The sequence below is a fragment of the Eumetopias jubatus genome, unplaced genomic scaffold (assembly GCF_037043125.1).
Source record: "Eumetopias jubatus isolate StellerSeaLion01/CBP00866 unplaced genomic scaffold, mEumJub1_p1.0 scaffold_10, whole genome shotgun sequence".
NCBI classification, from domain to species: Eukaryota; Metazoa; Chordata; class Mammalia; order Carnivora; family Otariidae; genus Eumetopias; species Eumetopias jubatus.
Window position 1 is genome coordinate 125,698,023 of NW_028274816.1, and position 23,525 is coordinate 125,721,547.

The 23,525-nt window shown below is 36.9% G+C and overlaps 1 protein-coding gene across 4 annotated transcripts in view; it reads right to left on the reverse strand.

Moving 5' to 3' along the window:
- The window catches only part of SSH2 (slingshot protein phosphatase 2), a 241,915-nt gene that overhangs the window by 97,692 nt on the left and 120,698 nt on the right, over positions 1–23,525 (reverse strand). Inside the window, exon 1 of one of the 4 annotated variants that reach the window (XM_028109375.2) lies at positions 930–1,241. The exons of 2 other annotated variants lie outside the window; for them this stretch is intronic. In XM_028109375.2, the coding sequence (XP_027965176.1) occupies positions 930–1,057 (128 nt within the window). In that variant the 5' untranslated portion in view covers positions 1,058–1,241. Of the gene's footprint in view, positions 1–929; positions 1,245–23,525 lie in introns of those variants that run through there. One more of the 4 variants, XM_028109377.2, reaches the window with a different exon arrangement.

Sequence of the window (23,525 nt, forward strand, 5' to 3'; positions counted from 1 at the left end):
TACCGGTAATCTGGGTAAACCTCAGTAGCTGACTCTCCTGGAGCCACTCGGGAGTGAGTGCTAATATATTACAAAGACCAAACTGCTGCTACCTAAAGTAATGGTAAACCACCCCACTGGTTTAAGGATGCTGCTTGAATAGATGGAGTTCCTCTACTTTGCGCTTTGTAACTGTGAGACGAGATTAACCACAAGCTTCAGCACACAATTCTCAGAAATAGCTAAACCACAATGGAAGGGAAGGACAACAACTCTAGAGACTTCAAAAACAGCGATTTAAAGATGCGTTGAATCTTGCACTTTCGTGAATGAAGGTGTGCAAGCCGACTTGTACTACTACAGGGGGAGACTAAAAGTAAAACAGCCAAACTACTGAAATCCAATTTTTTGAAATAATTCCAGACTACAACCAGCCGGAGCAAAGAATGGACAGCCTTCCTTTGTGTTAACAGCTTGCAACAGGAACCTATAGTCACACGCAAACTTATTCCAAACGACAAAAAAACCCTAAACAACAAACACCGGAGCTTGATCACCAGCAGGACCCGCAAGGGAGGTCCAAGCGTTTCCGGGCGGCGTTTCAGGAGCTAAAGACCGCCCTCCACCCCTGGAGTCTCCCGCTCGGCTGTCACTCGGCCACCACAACTTCCCAGGGACGACTGCACTTTCAGATTCCCTCAAAGTTCATCAGAAAATTCTCGCAAATGGTTCTTCAATCCGCCCAATCCCCGGGGACACGTTCTGCCTCCAAGAATTACCCCACACCTCCACCCCACTATACCCCCGGACACTTCGAAACCTTCAAGCCCGCAGAGTGCGATTTCGCCCTCGCTTGCTTGCTAGCTCCCCAGGATGCTGGGGAAAGCGGCTGATGAAAAGCAAACTTTCCCAGCTTTCGCGGAGGGCGGGAGGGCGCGCGGCGCACTCACAGCTGGTTGATGGCGTTCTGCGAGATGACCGCGTTGGCGGAGAAGTAAGGGATCATGTCGGGGCCCCCGAGGCTGCAGGTGCAGGCGGGGGACGCCTTCCTCTCGCGGGCCAACGTGCTCAGGGTCATGGGGCCAGCTCAAGGCTCGCAGCTCCGCATCCTGGCCCCCGCCCGGCTCGGGCACGAGGCGCTCGCGTTGGACTCCGTCGGGCCAGAGGCGCGGGCAGCCCGGGCTCCCCGCGTCCAAACTGGGCCCTCCGGATCGCGCGGAGACAGTCGCCGCAGCCCTAGGGCTCGGCTGTGTAGTCTCGGCTGCCGGGCGCCGCCAACAGCCCGCCCCAACCCGCGTCCGGGGCGGGGCGCTGCGGCGGGGCTGGCCCAGAGGGCGGGGAAGAGTCCGAAGAGCCGAAAGGGTCGGCCCTTTGGGCGCTCCGCCCCGGAGCTCGTGGCACCCACCCGATACTGCGGCGTGCATCTCCGTACGTGGGGGAACGATTGGCACCAAGACGTCGCGGCTCGCGTTAAGGACTGAAGCGAGCTTGGCGTGGGCAAGAAAGGCTAGTGTTTCTTGGGAATGTTTCCATAGAAAGGTCCTGCTTCTTGAACGACTCTACATATTGAACCCGAAACCCCATTTTTCAAATGTTCTTAAAACTTTGAAGGCTGTTCATTCACAAATGCAACGAATACTTATCAACGGTTTTCTATGTATTAAGGGCTAGGGAAATTCAGAGATAAGCTTTTGTTTTGTTTTTTAAAAGAGAGAAAGAAGAGGGCTGGGAGAAGAGGGAGAGAGAGAATCCCAAGCAGTCTCCACCCCAGTGGGGAGCCGGATGCAGGGCTCATCTCACGACCCTGAGACCATGACCTGATCTGAAATCAAGAGTGGGAGGCTTAACTCAACGGGCCACCGAGGGGCCCTTGGATCTTTTTTTTTTTTTTTTGAAGCAAAACAGCTTAAGTTATGATGGGGGAAAAAACCCTATTTACATTGTTCATAACATCTGCTAACCCTTGTAAATTTATAAAGGGCTTTCCTAACGATTCTCCAAACCAAGGATTCACAGCCTTAGCTGCACATATGAATCACCTGTGGGTATTTTAAACACCCCAGTGCTTGGCTGCACCCTAGACCAATCAAATCAGAATCTCAAGAGGTTGAGATCTTAGACATCAACATTTTTCAAAGCTCCCTGGGTGATTACAACGTACAGCCATCGTTGATAACTACTGTGCCAAATGATCCAGGAGATGGAGAAGGCTAGAGAGTATATCCTCACTTTACAGATGTAGAAATAAATATTCAGGGTCTATCCAGATGACCTCATTTGTAAGTGACATCACTTAGATACGAACCCCAGTTTTATGATTTCTGTTTTAGATGGAGCTTTTCCTACCAAACCCTATATCCTGATGCCTTCATGAGTTTAAGCTTTATCATGTTCCTAACAATTCACTGAGCAATGCCTTTCACCTGACCAGGAAGTAGCTCTTCATAAAATGAAAATCTCTCCTCTCTCTCCTGCATGCTATATAGTGGTTTACAAAGGGGCTGGCCTGGTGCAGGCACGCAGTAAAAGTTAGTTCCCTCATCTCTTGCCCTTCCAGTCTCATGAGAACAAATATTTTCAGGCATGTGCATGTTATGCTTTTCTGACTACCTGACTAAATTATATATCAATAAAACTCTTTGGATCTAGAGCCAGAATTAGTAATAATTTTGAAAATGACTTCACTATCCTATTATAAGATAAAAGAGACTAAAATTAGAAACAAGTCTTTGTTTTATATAATTTTTCAGATCTCTTTTCCTATTAGGAAATTTGGCAATTTTCTAAATACTAGAAATGAAATAATCTAAATTATATATTTTATGCCTAAAACCAGAAACTCTTTTGTTATTTTGCCTTCCATAAAACTTAAAGTTGTTGCCAAGGCACTGAGAGATTTGAAATATTGCAAACTCATGCTGGAAATAGGAATCTAAGTTTCCTACAGATCTGGTAATAGGAAAGAACCAGTTGGCAAGTGAAGAGTTAATGAAAGGTCCGGAGTCCAGTGCATCATCGTCTTCATCCATCTCTAGTAAGGAAAATGTTTGAAAGATTTATTCAGGCTGTGTCAGCAGGCACCCAAATGGCAGTGTAAGAAAAAATCTGCTGATACACCCCGAAATAAATTGCTTTAAATATCTGGCGAACTTGCCAGTTTGAAACTTCTTCCAGGCTGTAATTTATTACAGCCTCCTGGCAGTGATCAAAAAAAGGCAGCAGGCTGTTTAGAAGAGCACTGTTAAGGTGAGTCCAGTTCCCTTCATGGCAGCAGAGATGGGATTTTATTGAAGTCAGTACTAAATGATGCCGTTTATGAAAATGATGGAATGGTAATCATCTATATCTGTCTGAAAAAGAAGTCAGCAGGAAATGTATCTTACTCAATTCACACTTAATATCTCTGGCATTTAAAAAACGCTAAAGATAAGGATTTCATAAATATGTATATTTGTCTTTTATAGATAGGTTCCTACAGTGACACCTCAGAAGTGCATACAGTCCTCTGTTTCCCCTCAAAAGACCTCTGCCAGTGCCTGTTCAGCGGAGTCTATTTTAACACCCCATCCAGGCCTTTTTAAAAGCTTTCAAAGTTAAATTCTCGCATTGAACTGTAAGATAGGAAATTGGGAAAGTGCTAAAACGTGCCTCATAATTTTTTATTTAAGAAAAAAACTAAATCATCTTTGCAAACAGGGGTACCTTTAAGGGACTAGTTCTGCTACTGTCTTAAAAAGTTGAACAAATTCCCTTTCTTTTCACAATCTGCAGTGTCAAAATGTCAATCAATTTAGTTTCAGCTCAATTTAATCCTTTACTCTCCACAGTCAGGAAACAAGGCTCTAGGGAGCAAGCTCTCTGTACCCAAGCATCTAGGAATTAAAAAATGATTCCAAATTAGACTAACATGAAATAAACTAAGCTACTTTTCCACTCCACTTGAAGTCAGAAGGAGCTTTAAAAAATCTGCACAAAGGCCCTGAAGAAAAACTGCTGCATTTCTTCATACTCTTACTTGAGTTAGAAGATTTAAAATACATTTTGTCATGTCATTTGCTGACCATTTCAAGGCTCAGAAATATGAATATTTTAAAATGTTATTTTGGCTCTTGACAGCATTAGCTATGACCAAATTAAGTTTTTATAGAATTATATGTTAAAAACATTAGATGCTTTTAATAGATGTCCCTTGTATCCATAAAGTGCTTCTGTTACTACGTCTTCACGTGTCTCTCCTTAAGGTGTAAACACTGTAAAACCAGAGACTTACTTGCTGACCGATAGGAATTCCAGGACAGACAGGAAAGTGCCCTTAAATGTGAATGAAGGATGTGGGTATGTTTTTGCTGCTGTAACAAAATTTCAACCTGGGTGGATCACTTGAATGGAAGGTAGCCAATGAGCTAAAAAGTGATAGTGTTAAAGTGCCAAAAGCAGTAGACTAGAAACCAGAGGACCTAAGCTCTAGTTCTAACATGGCCATTTAATAAACTAAGATTTTGGCTAAGTCAATGCTTTTCATCTGTAAAATGGGATAATAAAACACTAAGGGAAGGTCCCCAAATCTATTTTTGTTAGAGTTGGGAACCTTAGGAAAGGAATTTCATCCAGCCTAGAAATCCTGAAAAATGCATTTAACCTACTTAAGATAAACAGTCATCGAGTTCAAAGCAGTAGAGCCCAGCAGTTAAAAATAGAATATTACTCAGCCATAAAAAAGAATGAAATCTTGCCATTTGCAACAAGGATGGACCGAGAGGGTATAGTGCTGAGTGAAATCAGTCAGTCAGAGAAAGACAAATATCAATGGTTTCATTCATATGTGGAAGTTAAGAAACAAATGAACAACAAAAAAGAGACAAACAAAAAACGAGACCCTTAAATACAGAGAACTGGTGGTTGCCAGAACGGAGGGGGGATGGGTGAACTAGATGAAGAGGATTAACAGTACACTTATCTTAATGAGCACTGAGAAATGTATAGAGTTGTTGAATTATACTGTACACCCGAAACTAATATAAAGCTGTATGTTAATTATACTAGGAAAAAAAATCCTAGCCTTGGAATTATTAGGCTGGGTTTGAATCCTAGTGTCACCATTAGCTGTGAACTTTGAATAGTTACTTCATCTGTGGCTCACTATTAGTACCTCATTTATGAAGTTACTGTGAGGATTAAGTTAATAGGTGTAAAGTACTTGAAAGAATGTATGGCACAAAAATCTACACTTGGGACTTAATGGCTCCGTAAGCTTAAGAGAGTTAAGAGAAAGGTTGGGGAGATTACCCTTCAGAAATAAAATCAGAGAGCTGGAAGTCTCCAAAGTATCTTAGATCAGAGTGCATGGCTGTAATAAATAAATCTATCTATCTATTGATTTTGGTTTTTTAAGTAATCTCTACATCCAGTGTGGGGCTTGAACTCACAACCCCGAGATCAAGAGTCACATGCTCCTACCAACTGAGCCAGCCAGATGCCCCTAAATCTTTTAATTAAAAATTTTTTTTTTTGCTTTTCTAACTCCTCCATTCATCTTATCTGTTGACTGTTTCTCTGAGGTAAAAACTCTTAATAGGGAAAAAAACCTATGGGCCTTTCTTCAGGTCATTAAGAAAGCTGAGTGTGTGTATGTTTGTGTGTATGTTGGGGGTGAGCAGGGGCCTCTGAAGTCTGTCTGGCAACCTTGAGGTAAAGTTGACTGCACATTTTAATTCATTCATTGAAGAAGTTAAGATGTTGACTAGAAATAATCCTCTATGCTCTTTCCACCAATCTGAAAAATAGCTAAAGCAGGCAACACTAAAATGTCAATGAGTATGATATCAGAAGTTCTAGATTCTAGTTACTTTATCCATGGGCAAACTTTAATCTGTTCCAGCCTCAGTTTCTTTAATCTTAGAGTGGGGATGGTAATGTTTACCTCACAGTTTTACATAATTGCTTTATGAACAAGATAGCATGAAATTCTCATTATTACCATTCATAAACTGGCCAGTCAGCTTCTAGTAACAGAAAGCTAGTTGTATTTGGGGTGAGAAGTTGATGAATGAATGGAAATTAAAACACATACAAACTTCCCCAATGTACTACCCCATTTCATCCAGGAAGTGTTCACCATTATTGTTTGCCAGGTAGTTAATTACATTAACTTAATATTGCATTTTGTAGTAATGTGAGATCTGCAGTGTTTACTGGAATTTTGTATTTACAAGCTTTTATTTATTATTATTATTATTTAAAGATTTTATTTATTTATTTGAGAGAGAGAGACAGCAAGAGAGCACAAGCAGGCGGAGCGGCAGAGGGAGAGGGAGAAGCAGGCTCCCCACTGAGCAGGGAGCCCAACATGGGGCTTGATCCCAGGACTCTGGGGTCATGACCTGAGCCAAGTTAAGCGTCATGACCAGACGCTTAACCAACTGAGCCACCTAGGCGCCCCTGTGTTTAAATAGCTTTTAAATAATAGTATTAACTTATATAACTTTATTTTAAAAATACCTAGTCATAAGAAAATATGATTATATCTGTCAGAAGGCCTATTTGTATTTTTATGTTTTCTCCAAGGGTGTGATCTACAGAAATAAATAGTAAATTAATCTCCTGAGTGTCAAAAGGGAGAACACCAACACTTTAAAGAGTTACAAAACAAAAAGTCTGTTACCTGGAGTAGCACAACATTCTGTCTCCTGTTAATCTGTAAAATCCCATTAATCTGTAAAACTCTCAAGATAATACATCCAAGTTCCTAACTTATTGCCCAGACAGCACCAAGAGGTATCTCACTACACTTAGTCAAGGGCACTCTTCATACAATAAACCAAACTCTGTAAACAAAGGCTCTTAAAAGCAATCCTTTTGCAATCACCATGTGGCTAATAGTTTTATTTAAAAAGAGTATCAGACAGTAGTTTTAAACACTGGATAGAACAATGTCACTGAACCCTTCTACTCCTTTCCATGGAACTTTCCACGTAAGAGCAATGGGGAATACTGAAAAGATCGGCATATCAACTCCATGAGAGGCAATTTCTAAGGCGTTCGTTCATCCCCCGTGGTCTTAACCACCACATGCACCAGTAGGAAGAGATGCTGAAATGCTGCTTTCTTCAGGTTACAAAAGCCCCACATGCTATTGTTTAGTAAAAATAATAGGCATTTATAGATCACTTTTCACATCCAACACACCTTATAAAACATTTAACCATTTAATCCCCATTCTATCTCTTTAAACATTTTATCTTTACTTCTTTATTTCTTTATTATTTAAAAATTATTTTATTACATGCTGAATGATTGTTTTATAAAACTTTTTTATACACATGCTGAATGATTAAAACTTTTTTTTCCAGTTTTTAAAAATTGTGTTTATTTTTACTCATTTGAAAAAGTAATACGTACTTATGGTATTTTTTTTGTTCAGTATTCAGAAAGGTAAAAAGTCACTCTTCTCATCCCCATCATCCTACTCCCAGCGATGACTGTTAACGTTTCCAGAAGTTTTCCTTGCATATGTAAACATTAATATATTGTAGCTGCCTTTTAAGAAACACACACGCCCATAAGCATAGAATTATATACATTACACATATTATTCTGCTTCTTGCTTCCCCCTCCACTTATCACTATATCTTAGACATTTTCCTATGTTTATATAGATTTGCCACATTCTTTTAAAGGAGTGCGTAGTGTTCTATTTTACAATTATATATAATTTATTTAAACAGTCCTCTCCTGATGGATATTTAAGATTCTTACAGTCTTAACCATTGCATACAATATCATTATGAACATACTTTCACGCAATCTTTATGCATACATGTGAATATATTTCTTGGATTTATACCTAGAGGTGGAATTGGCAGTTAGTTAAAATATTTTAAACATCTTAGGAATTGTTAGATATGATTAAATTGCCCTCCTAAAAGGTTTAGTTTTTTATTTTCCCATGGAATCTTAGTGCCTCCTATCCTGTGATCTATAAATTAACTCAGGGCTCAAAATTCTCTTCTACATACCATCTTTTACATACTACATTAAAAAAAAAGTATATATATATGTATATGACACATGCTTATGGAGAGAAACTAGAAAAACAGACTTAATTTAAAGAAAAATGAAAAACTATATTATGGACATTTATGTCAAAGAATTACTTAGACTATAACAAAATATATGTAATACTTGAACTACTTTGGAGATAATATAATTTTAAATCTAGAAGATATTTTAGGATCTTGTTTGGTGCTAATGCTCTAGAACATACTATAGGTAAATGAGCCAAATGTGGCTTTCAGTATCCTGGAATGGAGTGAGACAAGAGACAGAAAAATAGAAAGTTAATTGGGAGTAACAAAAAAATGAAGGCTAGAGGAATTGAGAAGGTCTTGAAAATAAACACAATAACTGACATTTGTTGAGCTGACCTTCATGGTGTACCAGATCCTCTATTAAGAGTTTACGTGCAGTGTCTCACTTAATTCTCACAAACAACTCTATGATTCTATTTTTCTCTTTATGAGGCTCACAGAGGTGGAATAATTTGTTTAAGGTTATATAGCAGTATTTCAAACCCAGCCAATTATTCTGGCTCCACAAGCTGTTTCCTTAACCAGTACTCTACACTGGCTCCATGAGATGGAGGTTCACTATGGAATAGGTTAAGTCTGGAAAGTCCTACCGCCACCAGGAAGAGCTCCTGGAGACCCTACTTACCTTACTGCGCTTGGTATTACCTCCTCTATTTGATCCTCGCTATGCCAGCAGGGCCTGACAGTAATAGGGACCTAACCCAGCACTGAATACAGCAGTTAAGATCTTCTGGCTGTTGTATACCATCCTCTTGCTACCAAATCCCTTAGAACTCTGCCTTTCAAGCTAATATTCATCACAAGACATTTTCCAAGGCATTTATATCTATAGTTTTTTGTTTGTTTCCCTAGTTTCTTTACACAGCATCCTATGTGAAGGAAGCATTTAATGTATTTGTAGATAATGGTGGCACCATCATCTTATTTGATGTTTGAAATAAACCTACTAGCTATAGCTAGGCAGGTAAAGAAAAAGATGAACCAGACTAATAATCTAGGTGATAAGAAGCTTAGACTCTAGGTGCAGATGTGTCTAATTCGTCCTATATATTGTTGATAGAGTGACTGAATTCAGTTAGACTAATTTTGAATACTTGTATGCCAGGCACTTTCTAAGATACTATCAAAATAACTACTTTTATTTATTTATTTAAAGTTAAATACTTTTATAATAATTCCTTAGTCAGAATCCCCAAATAGTTTCTTATTCCCTTTCAGAACAAGTCCAAACTTTCACTTTTAGCCTTCAGATCCTCCATAATTTAAATCCTACTATAATCCAGTCCTTATGGCATATTACCCTCAATTCCATTCTTTCCAACACAGTGTAACTATTTTTTTTGCCCATTCTCCCAAAACAGATCTTTGCTATAATTAGGAGGTTTTTATACTGTCCTCCTGTATCTGAGTCTCATTCTCCTCTCTGTTCAAGTTGTTCCCTCTCTGAGACCACTTTCATCTAGCCTTTCAAGTTATCTATGTAGAATATATTTCTCAAGGCCTTGTTTCAAATTCTCCGGTCTTTCAAGAGTTAGAAACTCTATAGTGTTTTCACATTCATCCTCACTTGATTCTCATTAATTACAATCCTGTGTATAGATAAGCAGAGCTAGCTGGGATTATCAGCTTCATTTTACAGATGAGGAACCTGAGGCTCAGAAATTAAGGGACCTGCCCAAGTTTATACAGTCAGAGCTAGGCTTTGGTCTGATTAAGTCCAATGATCAATTCCTTGTTTATAGTATGCTATGACACTTTTCTGATTCCTCTAGAATTTATAATCTATATTACTATTCAAGGTTTTACTCTCTATTTTATGCTGTATAACTTATCTCTTGGTGGGAACAAATCAGACACAGTAACTCTCTTTTGTGGACTTCAAAGAACTTAGCACAGTGCTAGGCAAGTCTTAAAAATTAAATATATTTGGTTGATCCCTTACACTGCACCCCACTATAGTTTTCTTAGGGCTCTAGATTAATATTTCCTGAAGGAATCAATACATTAGTGATCTCCCTCACAGCTGGTATAAGGAGTGGCCCCTAAGACTCCTTTTCACTGCCTCCTTTTTCTCCTGCTCTCTCTTTTCTGATAGATAGACGTCTCCTTCACACAGAGAATCCAGTAGAGGGCCTGGAATACAACCCAGTTAGGTAAGGGCTTTATTTTTATTTTCAAGCGTGTCTTAGACTTTCAGGAGCCAAAAGTTCAAATCGCAGCAGGATTGATTCAGCCCTTTCACAGCAATTTAGTACTATGCAGTTTGTTTAGACTGGTCAAGTTTCTCAGCCCTGGCTGAGCAGCATCATTATCTCTTCAAGCTTTCATGTATCAGCTTCCCTGGCCATATTTCACTTTCCATGTCTTTCTTTTCTAAAATCAGGTGAACATGCAAAATCACATACTTACACAATTATACACTTTTTCAACAAGCATGTCAAATATCTTCAAGGAATTTAAGTACAATACAGGAAGTTCTTCTCTCTGGGTTAGGCAAAACCAAGAAGTATGCAAAAGTTATACTCCTCAATACTTTGTAGAAAGGGGGTATTTTGTATCATTCTTTAGCTAGTGCATCAAGTGAGCAAAGATATGGTGTTGTCAGATTCTACTTAATCCACCTCAGCTGGAAGGCCAACTAGACAATGGATCTTAAGTGAAGTGAAAAATACTTTGCCAAGGGAAAAGAAAACTAAGTAGCAAATATTTTAATTTTTAATTGTGAAATATTTCAAACATACAGCAAAGAACAGAGAGGATAACAAACAGCCAGATACTCAATAGACAGTTCTATCACAGTCTAACATTTTACTCTTTGGATTTTTAAGAAATAAAACATCACAACTGAAGCCTTCTGTGAACTTTTCTATGAGCCCTTTCACCCTGTCTGTACATGTAGCTACTCTTCCTAAATTTGGTGTTCATCTTGCCATTTATGTTTTTATATTATGCATATGGCATATTTTTAATGTAAAATTCATTCAGAAAGTTGTAGCTTGTAAAGCCTTGAACTTTAAAAATATTTCTTATATATTGCTACATAAAATAGATATAAAAGAATAAATAAAACATTTTTCCTGCTTAAAACTTCTAGTCCAGGGTGGACAGGTGAGTAAATATCTGATAAGGTCAAGAGAGCAAAATGCTAATTGTGAATCCAGAAAGGGTGTGTATTTGGGTGTTTACTGTAGAGTTCTTTGTCTGCATTGTCCGCATGTTTACTTTTTTAAATAATAAAATGTTGGAAAAATAAAGCCTGGCTGATGCAGTGTCCTCTGACTCTTGGCTTCAGCTCAGGTCTTGATGTCAGGGTCATGAGATTGAGCCCGGCATGGGGCTCCACTCAGTGCAACCTGCTTGAGATTCTCTCTCCCTCTCCCTCTGCTCCTCCCTCAGCTCATGTGCGCATGCGTGCGCTCTCTCAAATAAATAAATAAATCTTAAAATAAAAAAAACAAAACCCTCTAGTTCCTATTTTGTCTAAAAATCTCAGGAATAATATCAGCTGGTTTCAGATACTTAAGAATCTGGTATACTTATAGAAAACAATAATTAGGCTTGATAGTCTAATTACTGTTTAAGTTCTTGCTTTATGGTATCTAACAAATAAGAGAAAAGACCAGTCCCTTTGAGATTTATCTTCACATAGTCACTTCTCATAAAGTAGTTATTTCAGCTTTGACTTTTCTATCCGTTTCTGCAGTTCATGAAATGATTTGAAATTTTATAATCCCCTTCTCACCATGGTTTAAACCCAGGGAGGGGAAACTATTTATGGTTGATAAGCATCCCTAATAAAATGAGTATATTAAATAATTAGAAGAGAAATACTTTTAAAAGTTTGTTTTAAAGATTTTATTTGAGAGAGAAGCAGACTCCCTGCTGAGTGCGACCCCTTTGCAATGCATGACTTGATCCCAGGACCCTGAGATCCTGAGCTGAGCTGAAGTCAGCCGCTTAACTGACTGAGCCACCCAGGTGCCCCTAAACATTTTAAAAAGGTTTTTGTAGTTCCCCTTATAAACCTTCTAAATGAACTCTTATTTTAGGAAAATGCTCTGTTACAAACTGACCATGAGAAGAAATACAACAAGAGATTCACTAATGATAAAAATACCTTCTGTGATAAAACATTTATGTAACAGGACTTTGCCTATTTGAGGTATTTTCATATTTCTATATTATTTATGCCTCATAAAAAGCATGCTATTTTTTTTTAAGTAAGAGGAAACTGCGTCTCAAAGAATGAATCCAAGGTCATGCAACCAATACAAACATACATCTAACTCCAATACCAGTGCTCTTTCCACATAATTGAAAACAATGGAATATACATCTTTCGGTTTTAGGGTTTTAAAACGACTACATTACCAGAAATTACATTCTTTGTAAGGTACTTTACATTCTTTGTTTGTAAGGTACTTCACTTTAAGTGGTCTAACTTAAAATAGTAATTACTCCTTGAGGCTGATGTTTTCATAATTTTACAGGTAAAATAATAGATACAGAGAAAAATCAACTTGAATGTGGCCTGTTTCAGTTGCAGAATACTGCCTTTCAAAAGGAAGGTCTTCAAGGAAAAGGATTGTGTTGAGTTAAAAATAGCAATTCAATTTTGGGAAATGAGAGATACTACGGCCTTAACCCAACTTCTAACAACAATTTTTAAAGAAAAATTACTTATTAAAATTAATCATTTAGGTTAAAATTAAATTTAAAAGTATGTCCAAGCTGATTTTTTAGATTGAGCAAATAGGAAGATATAATAAGTGGCTGTTAAAATAAAGTCCTTAGTGAAATTTATTGATTACTGAAAACCACTTATAATTATAGTCCTTTCTATGTCATAGAAAATAAATTTGGGCCTTTGAGTGAGAGGCTGGTGACAGATTTAGCTAACACTGAATGAATTACAATTAAAGAAAGTTATTTTCTTCTTATATTATTACCAGGAGTAATTTATTCTAGATATTACTGGAACAGAGGTGGATGATTAAACAGTCAGTTAAACTGTAACAAAAACATAGCTCCCTAATTCTCCATTCTGAAACTCTTTATAGTTGAATGGAATCAAAAGTGGCACCTAAATATACATTTAAAACATAATTCCTGTAAGAAGAAATCCCATCACTAAAAAAAGACCAAAAGCACACAAACACCCACCTTTGTGGGCTGTTAAGTTTCATCTGCTTTGTAAAATGCAATCTCTGCTTAAAGGCATCTTAATTCTCCACAGCCACCCCATCTCCAAAGGTCCATACTGATATTGGACTATATTGGGTGATACTGCTGGAACGATGGATGTGTTCTATCAAATATTAAATTCACATTTCTCAAAGAGTTCAAATTTTGTTCTGCATCCCCAAAAACATAAAACATATTTTGCCCCAAGGACCCTTTCTTAAAAAATCTCAGAAGAAAGATAGCTTGAGTCAATCAAACTTAAAGCATTAACTACAGAAGAATGGCTGCTTACATTTTTACGTGGACATAATGGTAAGTACTGAAATGGTAAGTGCTAATACTCTAGAGAAAAGCCCTGTAATAATAAAAACAGAACACTAGGAGACAGAATAGTAAATTTCTTATACTGAATCTTTACAACAGGGCTTTCAAAGTCCCTTCAAACATTAATTCATATTTGGACATATACTGTGATTACTGTTCATATTTTACCGATGGATATACAGAGGCATACCAAAATATGAATACCAACTCTGCCAGGCACCATGTTAATACTAGGTATTCAAAGAAGTATGAGAATATATAATTATATGGTAAACAGTTCACAGTAAAGCAGGGGAGACAGATGAGATATATGAAAGACTGGCATTCGATTCACCAAACTACTCAACGTTCTCCCTGAATGGTGTGCTCTTCACTGGTCTGCATTTGAAAAGTTTACTCCTCCCCTCCTCTCATCACCACCCAAAGCTGTCGGGTTAATGCTTTATTTAAGACCCCTTCTATAAAGGTTATCATGGTTCTAATTAATAGTGAATAACATTTATTGAACATTTACTATGTGCCAAACTATTTAAATGAATTCTATCTCATTTCATTGTCACAGCAATCTGTAAGAATTGCTAATCAGCTTCCAGTTTTAAAGGACTTGAGGGACTGACAGTCTCTATAAAGCATACTGTCATAGTAGCAGAGACGTTCCTGCCTAACAGGCCACTCCTCTCTAGTAATGCCCATTCACTTCTACTTTTACCAGTTAAGGGGCATGCTTATCAAGAATGTGTGTGCTTGTGGGGCACCTGGGTGGCGCGGTCAGTTAAGTGTCCAACTCTTGGTTTTGGCTCAGGTCATGATCTCATGCATTGTGAGATGGAGCCCCATGTTGGGCTCTGTGCTCAGCGGGAAGTTTGCTTGAGATTATCTCCCTCTGCCCCCCACCCCACTTTCTCTTTCTCTCAAATAAATAATCTTTTTAAAAAAGAATCTGTGTTTGTTTTAAAAACTTTGGTGCCCATTGCATTTCTTATCGTAATTATATAATGTAATTAAGTATTATATAAACCAATTACTTATGATTACAAAAATAAAAAGTTATTTCTAGAAATATGAACTCAAAATTTTTTGAAAAACCTAAATAAAGGCTAGTTACTTTAAAAACTGCTGTTTAATTAGGTATGGCTAAGAGGGTTGTAAAAGACTGAAGGAAAGTTCTAAATTTCTAGTAGGATTCTGTACTCAACTCTCTTCACAATTATGTGTAAGTTCGCACTCTAAAGAAATCAAAACAGGAAACTAAAGACAATGCTTTCATGATGGGTTGGATGATACAAGAAAAACTAGAAATCAGAGTATCAGAAAACCAGGACAATTCACATCTCATCTAATTCTAAAATCCAGATTCTCAGCCAATACTCAAAAAGTGCTAAAGTTTACAGGATGGGGCACCTGGGTGACTCAGTCAGTTGAGCGTCCAACTCTTGATCTCAGCTCAGGTCTTGATCTCAGGGTCATGAGTTTAAGCCCTGCATTGGGCTTCACGCCCACCCAGGGAGAAAAAAAGTTTACAGGATAGATGATTGAAAAGAGAAAACTCTCCATGGGAGTTGATATGAGGTAGACTTTAAAGGATGAATGGAATGTTACTAGACAAAAAAAAAAAAAAAAATGATGGGAAAGGGCATTCTAGAAGGTGGGTAGGAAAGACATTAGAGTGAAGATATACTAAGTTTGAATTTGAGTTCAGTGCTGTATGATTTGTCACTAATCTTTCTGGGTCTCAGCTTCCTCATCTGAAAAATGGACAATACTTCCCTGGAACTGTTAGTAGGGATGAAATGAGATAATAAATATGAAGCATTAATTTGGTGCTTGAAGGCACATATAATTTAGCTTTGAGAGGATAAAAGGCATGTTTAGGGAAGAGTGCATAGTTCCTTAAGGCCTGAATAAAGGGTGTAAGGTTGAGTAGCAGTAGGTAAGACTGGAAGGTTGAACTGGGGTCAGTTTTTAAAAAATGTCATACCAAAGTCTAGACGATTCTATAGGTAATAGAGAATAATGGGAGACTTTAAGTTGGAAAGTGACAAGAATAAATCAGAGTCATGCCTGAAGGTAGGTGAAGGATATATCAACATGAGGATCAGTTAGATGCAAAGAGATCATGTTAGGAGGCAATAATTCAAGCAAGAAAAGGACCTAGATTAAGGCTGAGGCAGAACCTACAAGCAGAAAAGGAAGTCTGAGATAAAAACATATATGTACATTTTATGTAAGCCCTTCTGCCCTTGATTCTATAAATACAGAATTAAAGTCCTTTATAAAGCTATTAACATAAATCCTGTCACTAAAATAAACTCTGTATTATTTTATGCAAGCTTTTAAAATTTGATTAAAATAAGTTTTGCCAAATGATAGTGAATACCCAGATAATAAAGCCTATAGTATTACTACAGAATCAAAGGATCAGTCTGTCCAAATCCACCTTAAACCTGATGCTTACTATTCTTACTTGGATATTTGTTTAAGAAGTTATTTACATGGCGAGTGGGGGCGGGGAATGGGTGAAATAGGTGAAGGGGATTAAGAATGCACTTATCCTGATGAGCCCAGAGTAATGTACAGAATTGCTGAATCACTATATTGTACACCTGAAACTAATATAACACTGTACATTAATTATACTGGAGTTAAAAAAAAGAAATTATTTTCACTAACTTAAAATGGTTTTGTCTATACTAAGTCCTTGTTTCAGTCTATAACCTTGTCATATTTGTTCTTTCATCAGTAAGAGGATAGGAGGTAGAAGTGACAGACCTAGGGATTTATTGAATTTGGAGGCATTGGGTAGAGTCAGGGATAAATATGAAGTTTCTAGCTTAAACTAGTAAGTGGATTGTGGGGTCCTTAAGAAGAGGAAGAAACTTTGTTAAGAGAAATAAATTTCACAAATACAATAAAGACAATCAGAAGACATACAAGAGATTGGAGGCAGTTAGAAATAAGCGCTTAAAGTTCAAAAAAGAGATCTGAGGTGAATACATAAATTTGAAAGTTCTTGGTACATGGGCATGAAGAATGGGGTGGATGAAATCACCAAAGAACAACATATAAAGCAGAGAATGGGAAGCCATCAGTACTCTTGAAATTTTATGCAAAATTAAGTTGTATGCACATATTTTTCTTTTGAAAATGTCTAGCATTTTGACTAGCTTTTCAAATGATTCCATGTTCCCCCAAAGGTTGAAAATGTCGCTCTACAGTAAAAGAGAGGTAAGGATGATTTCTGGAGGAAAATTAACTTTTAAGAGATAAATAGGGGAAGACTTGTTGGTGAAACCAATTGGGAGGTTATGGGCAAAGGCCATAAGGGGGACCAGCAAAAAATGATAAGAAAACCAAAGGAGGTGAAAACTGCAGAGAAGAAAGGTCTATAGTTTCATTTAAGATGGGAACCAAAAAGTATTCACTGGTGATCTTAACAGCAGCAGTTTGAGTTGGTAGAAGGGTAAAAGCTAGATTTCATGGGTTGAAGAGTGAATGGGAGTAGACAAAGGACGCAGTGAATACAGACTGTCCTTTCAAGAAATCAAAATAAAATTGTAGTTTGAGATGAAAGCAAGGTTATGGAATATTTTAAAATTATATTTCAATTTCTTTTAGTTTGATAAAGACCCAACCACATTGATAAGATGAGGGAAACAAGCCAGTTGAGAGAGGTAAAATATATATTTAACTCAATGACAAAGGAGGACATTGTCACAATAATTGATCTTGTTATGCAAACATTTTTGACTTAAAGGTTAATATTTATAGAGTCTAAACTCCAAGAAACCATTAGAATGCTTTAAGACTATTAAAATATTTTGCAGAGTCACACTTTCCAAAATGTATTCACACACTTGAACCCATGGATCCACATCAAGTTGGCTTGTCAGCCATTTTCCAGAAATTTCTTGAGTGACAGAGAAATGTAATTGTGTGTGTGTGTGTGTGTGTGTGTGTGTGTGTGTGTGTGTGTGTGTGAATCTCATCAATTTCTTAGTTTACATTATTATTGCAATGCTGCTAAGTAATCCTGACCTTCTCAACTCCAGGTCAGTTCCTAAACTCCACAGGACAACCCTACCTGCATGCTATATGGCATTTAGAGTTTAATACATCCCCAAATAAACTACAGTATATATAAAAAACCCAAACAGTATGTGTGGGGGAGGGAGAATTCAGTTAATAAGCTTTGCATGGTAGAATCTGGTACTCTAAAAATTGAGCTCTTGCATGGTTACCTTACCTCAATTAAGGAACTTACAATTTCATATGTAACTTCTAGCCAACAGGTTTTTGTTTTTTTTTTTAAGATTTTATTTATTTATTTGACAGAGAGAGACACAGTGAGAGAAGGAACACAAGCAGGGGGAGTGGGGGAGGGAGAAGCAGGCCTCCCGCTGAGCAGGGAGCCTGACGTGGGGCTCGATCCCAGGACCCTGGAACCATGACCTGAGCCGAAGGCAGACGTTTAATGACTGAGCCACCCAGGCACCCCTAGCCAACAGGTTATTTAAAACAACAACCATTTCCTCTTCTCAAACACAGATAAAATCTCCAACTTAAAAATAGTAACATACATGAATTTCCTACTGGCATAATATTTTTACATGTAATTATTTGCAATTTTCCCAAATATGCCTTTCTTATCTTCTTCATGGCCTATCTTTTCCTGTTCCAGAGGATATAAATATTTTATGTGGCTAAAGATGCAGTAGCAATGTATAAGTGTAATGTGTGTGTAATGTATATATGCTAGAGCATCCTTTTTATAGAAAGCCCAAAGTTTGGTTTACTTAAAATTAAGTCATTTGGCATTCTATACAATTCATATACCAACCTATCTAAGACAATCACCATTTAATTCAGTTGAATATTAAAAGTGACTTCATTGATCATATGTTCCAGCTGTTAAGAAGAGGGATAGTTAAGCAAAACTAAACAAAACAATAAAACTTTGGCCTGCTGGGTATATTTTAACTTATTTGAAAAAAGCTTTAACCTTAAAATCAACAGCTTATATTCCCCAACCCCCAAGGCACTAGGCTGTAGTGATTTTGAAAATTTCTGAAATATGCACTATGAAGATTTATTCATTATGGACAAAAAATTATAATCCTAGTTTTAGAAGAACTCAGTTTATAATGATAAAAAGGAAAAACAGTAAAAATAATATTAATAATTACTACTCTTTGAGTGCCTCTTACTGTGATAGGCACTTAACCTTCATATTTTATGAAAATCCTTAAGAAAAACTGAAATATTTTGTTTCTATTACAGAGTTGAGGAAATGGGCTCAAAGAGGTTATATATCTTTCCCAAAACCTGAAAATGGATGAAAAGTATGGTTTTTTACTCATTACTTCTACAGGAAGTTACTGAGTACTTTCTATGTGCCAGAATTTAAGGATACAATCATGAACAAGATAGAGATTCTTTCTGTCTTTACTCATTGGTAAGTGGCAAGAAGAGACAACAAGTAATATGTAATAACAGTGGGGGAAGTGTTGTAAAAGGGAAGCAGAGAGTTCTGTTAGAGCATGAAGTGAGAATTTTTCTACTGAAGAGGATGGATTGTTATAGGCAAAGATGGCTCATAACCAATCATGTGTTTTAAACAGTTTCTAAATTTCCTGACCTTTTGTTTGGTGTTTCAGCAGAACAGCTGTTTTAGGGCTGGGCTAGGTAATCAATAACAGGTCCTTTCTTCTCTCTCCAAATGACTGCTTGGCTTGGGGAAATTCCCAGTGAATAATTAACACCAGAATAGTCTGCCTGTTATGTTTATTAATATATACTTTCTGCCTCAGGATAGTGGAATAGTAGTGAGTCAGAGAAGCAAGTAGATGAGTCTCTGCTTAATATTCATTGAATGAATAAAACAAGATGATCAGCACCTTTAAACAGGGATTTCCAAATAGCATCTAATAGCTGCAACTTTAGGTTATCATCCAGGTTGAATCATCTCAACTACTGACCCCGAGATGGGAAGCTCCCATTCCTAATCCATACTAGATTTGTAGTAAATAAGAATTTTATTGGTATCTAAAGTCTGTCAACTTCTCTTCTTGTTTTTCCTCAGTAAATTATCTTAACACTATATGATATAAAGGGTGTCAGTCAAAACAGAGTTAGAGAAATTAGGCTGTGAGTTTGTGAAACTAAAATGGAAAAGAATTTAGACAAGTACTAGTGAAAGTACCACCAGTTTACATCTTGCTGTAATATTGGGTGCTTAATATTTGGTAAGGCTTTCCTATACACTATTTTGCTTTTTCAACAGAGCTAGAGGATAGATAGGCAGATATTATCCTTATTTTACAGATAAGGAAACTGAGGCTTAGCATAGTAAGAGGTGAGGCAGAACTAAAATTAGTTCTTTGTACTCTTAGTTCACTGCTCTTTCCCTCTATTACACTGCTGGATACCCATACTTTCCTTGATGACCCCTTCATATATATAAAAAGAAAATCAAATAAGCTGTAGACTTAGAGTCTTGTCTAACTAGACAGGAAGGCTAAGACAAACTAATTATTATAGAAATAATATTACACTGATGATAGAAAAATAACGTAGTCCAATTCCCTGCCATTACATAGGTATGATAGGAATTGTATGCCTAAAATTTATATACATTTATGTATGTTTCTGCTTCAATCCAATTTGAAGAACAGATGCTGCTCTGGGATAAACTTTTACTTTTACCTGGGAAATTTTTTGTTTTTCAGAAATCTTGTTCTGAAGATGAAAATATGGCAAACATTTTGAAGTGTCTTTCCAGAAGACTAATATTCTGTAAATACTAATACTCAACATATTAGTTCTAGTAAATGCTCTTTAATTTCACTTCGTAAAAATTCTCCATCAGAAAGTTTATAGCATCTTTTGAGGTAATTAAATATGAATGTTGACGTGATACAGAATTTGATGATGATGGCAATTTGAGTTCATTTGGGTTATCATAGGAAATCTTCTGTAGTATCTATTTCCTTTAAAATATATTTATTTATTTATTATTTATTTATTTGACAGAGAGAGAGAGCACAAGCAAGGAGAGCAGCAAGCAGAGGGAGAGGGAGAAGAGAAGCAGGCTTTCTGCTGAGCAGGGAGCCCGATGAGGGACTCAATCCCAGGACCCTGGGATTCTGACCTGAGCTGAAGGCAGACGCTTAATGACTGAGCCACCCAGGCGCCCCTCCTTTAAAATATATTTAAAACTAAACATACACATAGGTGAAAGATATATATATATGCATAATATATGTATATTTGTATATATGTATATTATATACATATAGTTTTCTTACCCTGAAATATATACTTGCATGTGTACACACACACACACACACACACACACACACACACACACACACACACTGTATATAAGTTTCAGGTAAAAAAATCATGTATATCAGGAGTTCCTACAGTTTATACTGTTTAAATCCATAAGCACAAGAATATCAGAAGAAGAAAATAAAAAGCTTGACCTTATACTGAACTTGGCAGTTCTGAATTAAGTATTCAGAATAGAACTTTCCTAATAGCCTCTTATCCTTTCATCCAAAACAAATAACTTGTAGCGAATAAGAAGGAAAGTATATTAACTTTATTAATTTTTTTTTAAGTTCCCTGAATATTTCCTGGAGGAAGATGAGATTCTAATTTTGGGGGTTGGAAGAGGAGGGTAGAGAAGTGGGGAAGAAGGAAAGGCAAATCTTTGGTTCTTATTTGTAAGCTATTTTTTCTTTAAATGAAGTTAATTACACCTTTCATTCAATTGGGAAAAGGTAATAGCACTATAAAAAGTTAATCATCCAGTCATTAATTACTTTTAAAGCTACAAGATTCTTACTGCTATACAAGCTTCCCTAGTTTCAATTCATACATTTATCATTAATTTATTCATAATTTAACAATTAGGTAATGCATGTCTATTAATTGCCAGGGGTTGGCCTAGATCTTGGGAATGCAATAACAAGGAATGCATGGGAGCTGAGAGTCAAAAGGGGAGATAAACAAGAGTGTGAAAACTGAAGTCCTTTCCTACAGAAATATCTGTGAATTATTATGAACTCACATTGCTAATTTTATTCATCAAATTAATATAGAACAGACCTGCAAAATTCAACATAGTTTTAAAGCAGGACTAATAGCAAATTCACTAAAATTTTTTCATGAGTGAGTGGAACTATCCTGTGACTATGTCTTTAAAAAAAAAATATATATATATGTATATATATATATATATATAGAGAGAGAGAGAGAGAGAGAGAGAGAGAGTTGTCTTTTATTTGTATGTTCTGCTTTTTTTGTTGTTGGTGGGAAGAAAAGAAAGTCCTTAACATAGTGGTTCTCCTATTCTGGATTTATGCCTTCAAACTCATTCCCTGAGTTTCCTTGGCCATATTGTTTCATCTATAGGATAGGGCTTTATCCTGAGACAATGCCACTTGCGGTCTTGCTAAATTGGTAAAGACCATGGCACCACAAGTCATCAGTACTCTGTATCTGCCCTTGAACTCTTTATAACAAGGCTTTAGTTTTAATTTTAAACATAATCTGGAAAAAGCTCTTCAAATGCCTCAAAAACTATGGCAAAAGGAAGACAGTAGGTCTAGCAGGACTTTGGATCATGAGCAGCTCCTTGGATCAGGCTCTGGTTAGTAGAATCCACACATCTGCCTCTGCAGACGCTGTCCAGCAAGAGCTTGGCAGAGTTTCTGTCCAGATCCTCTAGAGCACGGCTGCCCCCTGGCCCTTACAGTTGAGGGCCAGTTCGGCAATAAGGAAGGTTCCATTGGTGGTCTTAGCAAAGAATGAGAGCCCACAGATAGAAACTTCCCAGGGCTGGCCCTTTTCATGTGGTCTATGTAAAGTACAAAATTGTTAAAGGTGCTCCTTGAGAGTGCCACAATTTGGTTAGTCATCAAAGGTGATAATACCTATGGAGTACATTTTCCTCTGATACTTTTTAAAAAAAGATTTACTTATTTATTTGATAGAGAGAGAGGATGTGCAAGTGCACGTGTGTGTGTGTGTGGGGGGCACAAGGAGAGGGAGAGAAAGTCCCTGGCTGACTCAGCGCTGAGAGTGTCTTTTAAAATTTCTTTTAGCAATGATTTATAGTTTTCATTGTATAGTCTTTCATCTCCTTGGTTAATTCCTAAGTATCCTTTTTGATGTTATTATAAATGGAATTGTTTTTGTAATTTTCTTTTTAGATTGTTCATTGTCTACAAATATGTAACTGACTTTTGTGTCTTGATTTAGTATCATATTGACTGAAAGCATAAGTAATTCTACTTCTTCTTTTCCAATTTGGATAGTCTTTTATTTCTTTTTCTTCCTTAATTGCTCTGGCTAGAACTTTTAGTCCTATGCTGATAGAAGTAGTGAAAATGGGCATCCTTGCCTTGTTTCTGATCTTAGAGGAAAAGCTTTTAGTCTTTCACACTTCACATCAAAAGGTGTTGAGTTTTGTCAAATGCACTTCTGCATCAATTGAAATGATTGCTTTTTCCCCTTTATTCTGTTGATATGGCATATTACACTGATTTTCATATGTGGACTATCCTTACATTCCAGGAATAAATCCCACTTGGTTACAGTGTACAAGTCCTTTTAATATGTTGCTGAATTCTGTTTGTAATTTGTTGGAAATTTCTGCATCAATATTCATATGAAATACTGGTCTAAAGTATACCGGCTTTGGTATAAGGGTAATTCTGGTTTCAGAATGAATTAGATTTAAAAATCTAATTTTTTAAAAATCTAAAAAATTAATTTTTTTTGAAGTTTGAGAAAGATTGGTATTATTAGTTCTTTAAATGTTTGGCAGCAATGTCAGTGAAGCGTCGGGTTCAGGGCTTTTCTCTGTTGGGAGATTTCTGATCACTGATTTAATCTTCTTACTAGTTATAGGTCTGTTCAGATTTTCTATTTCTTTGAGATTTA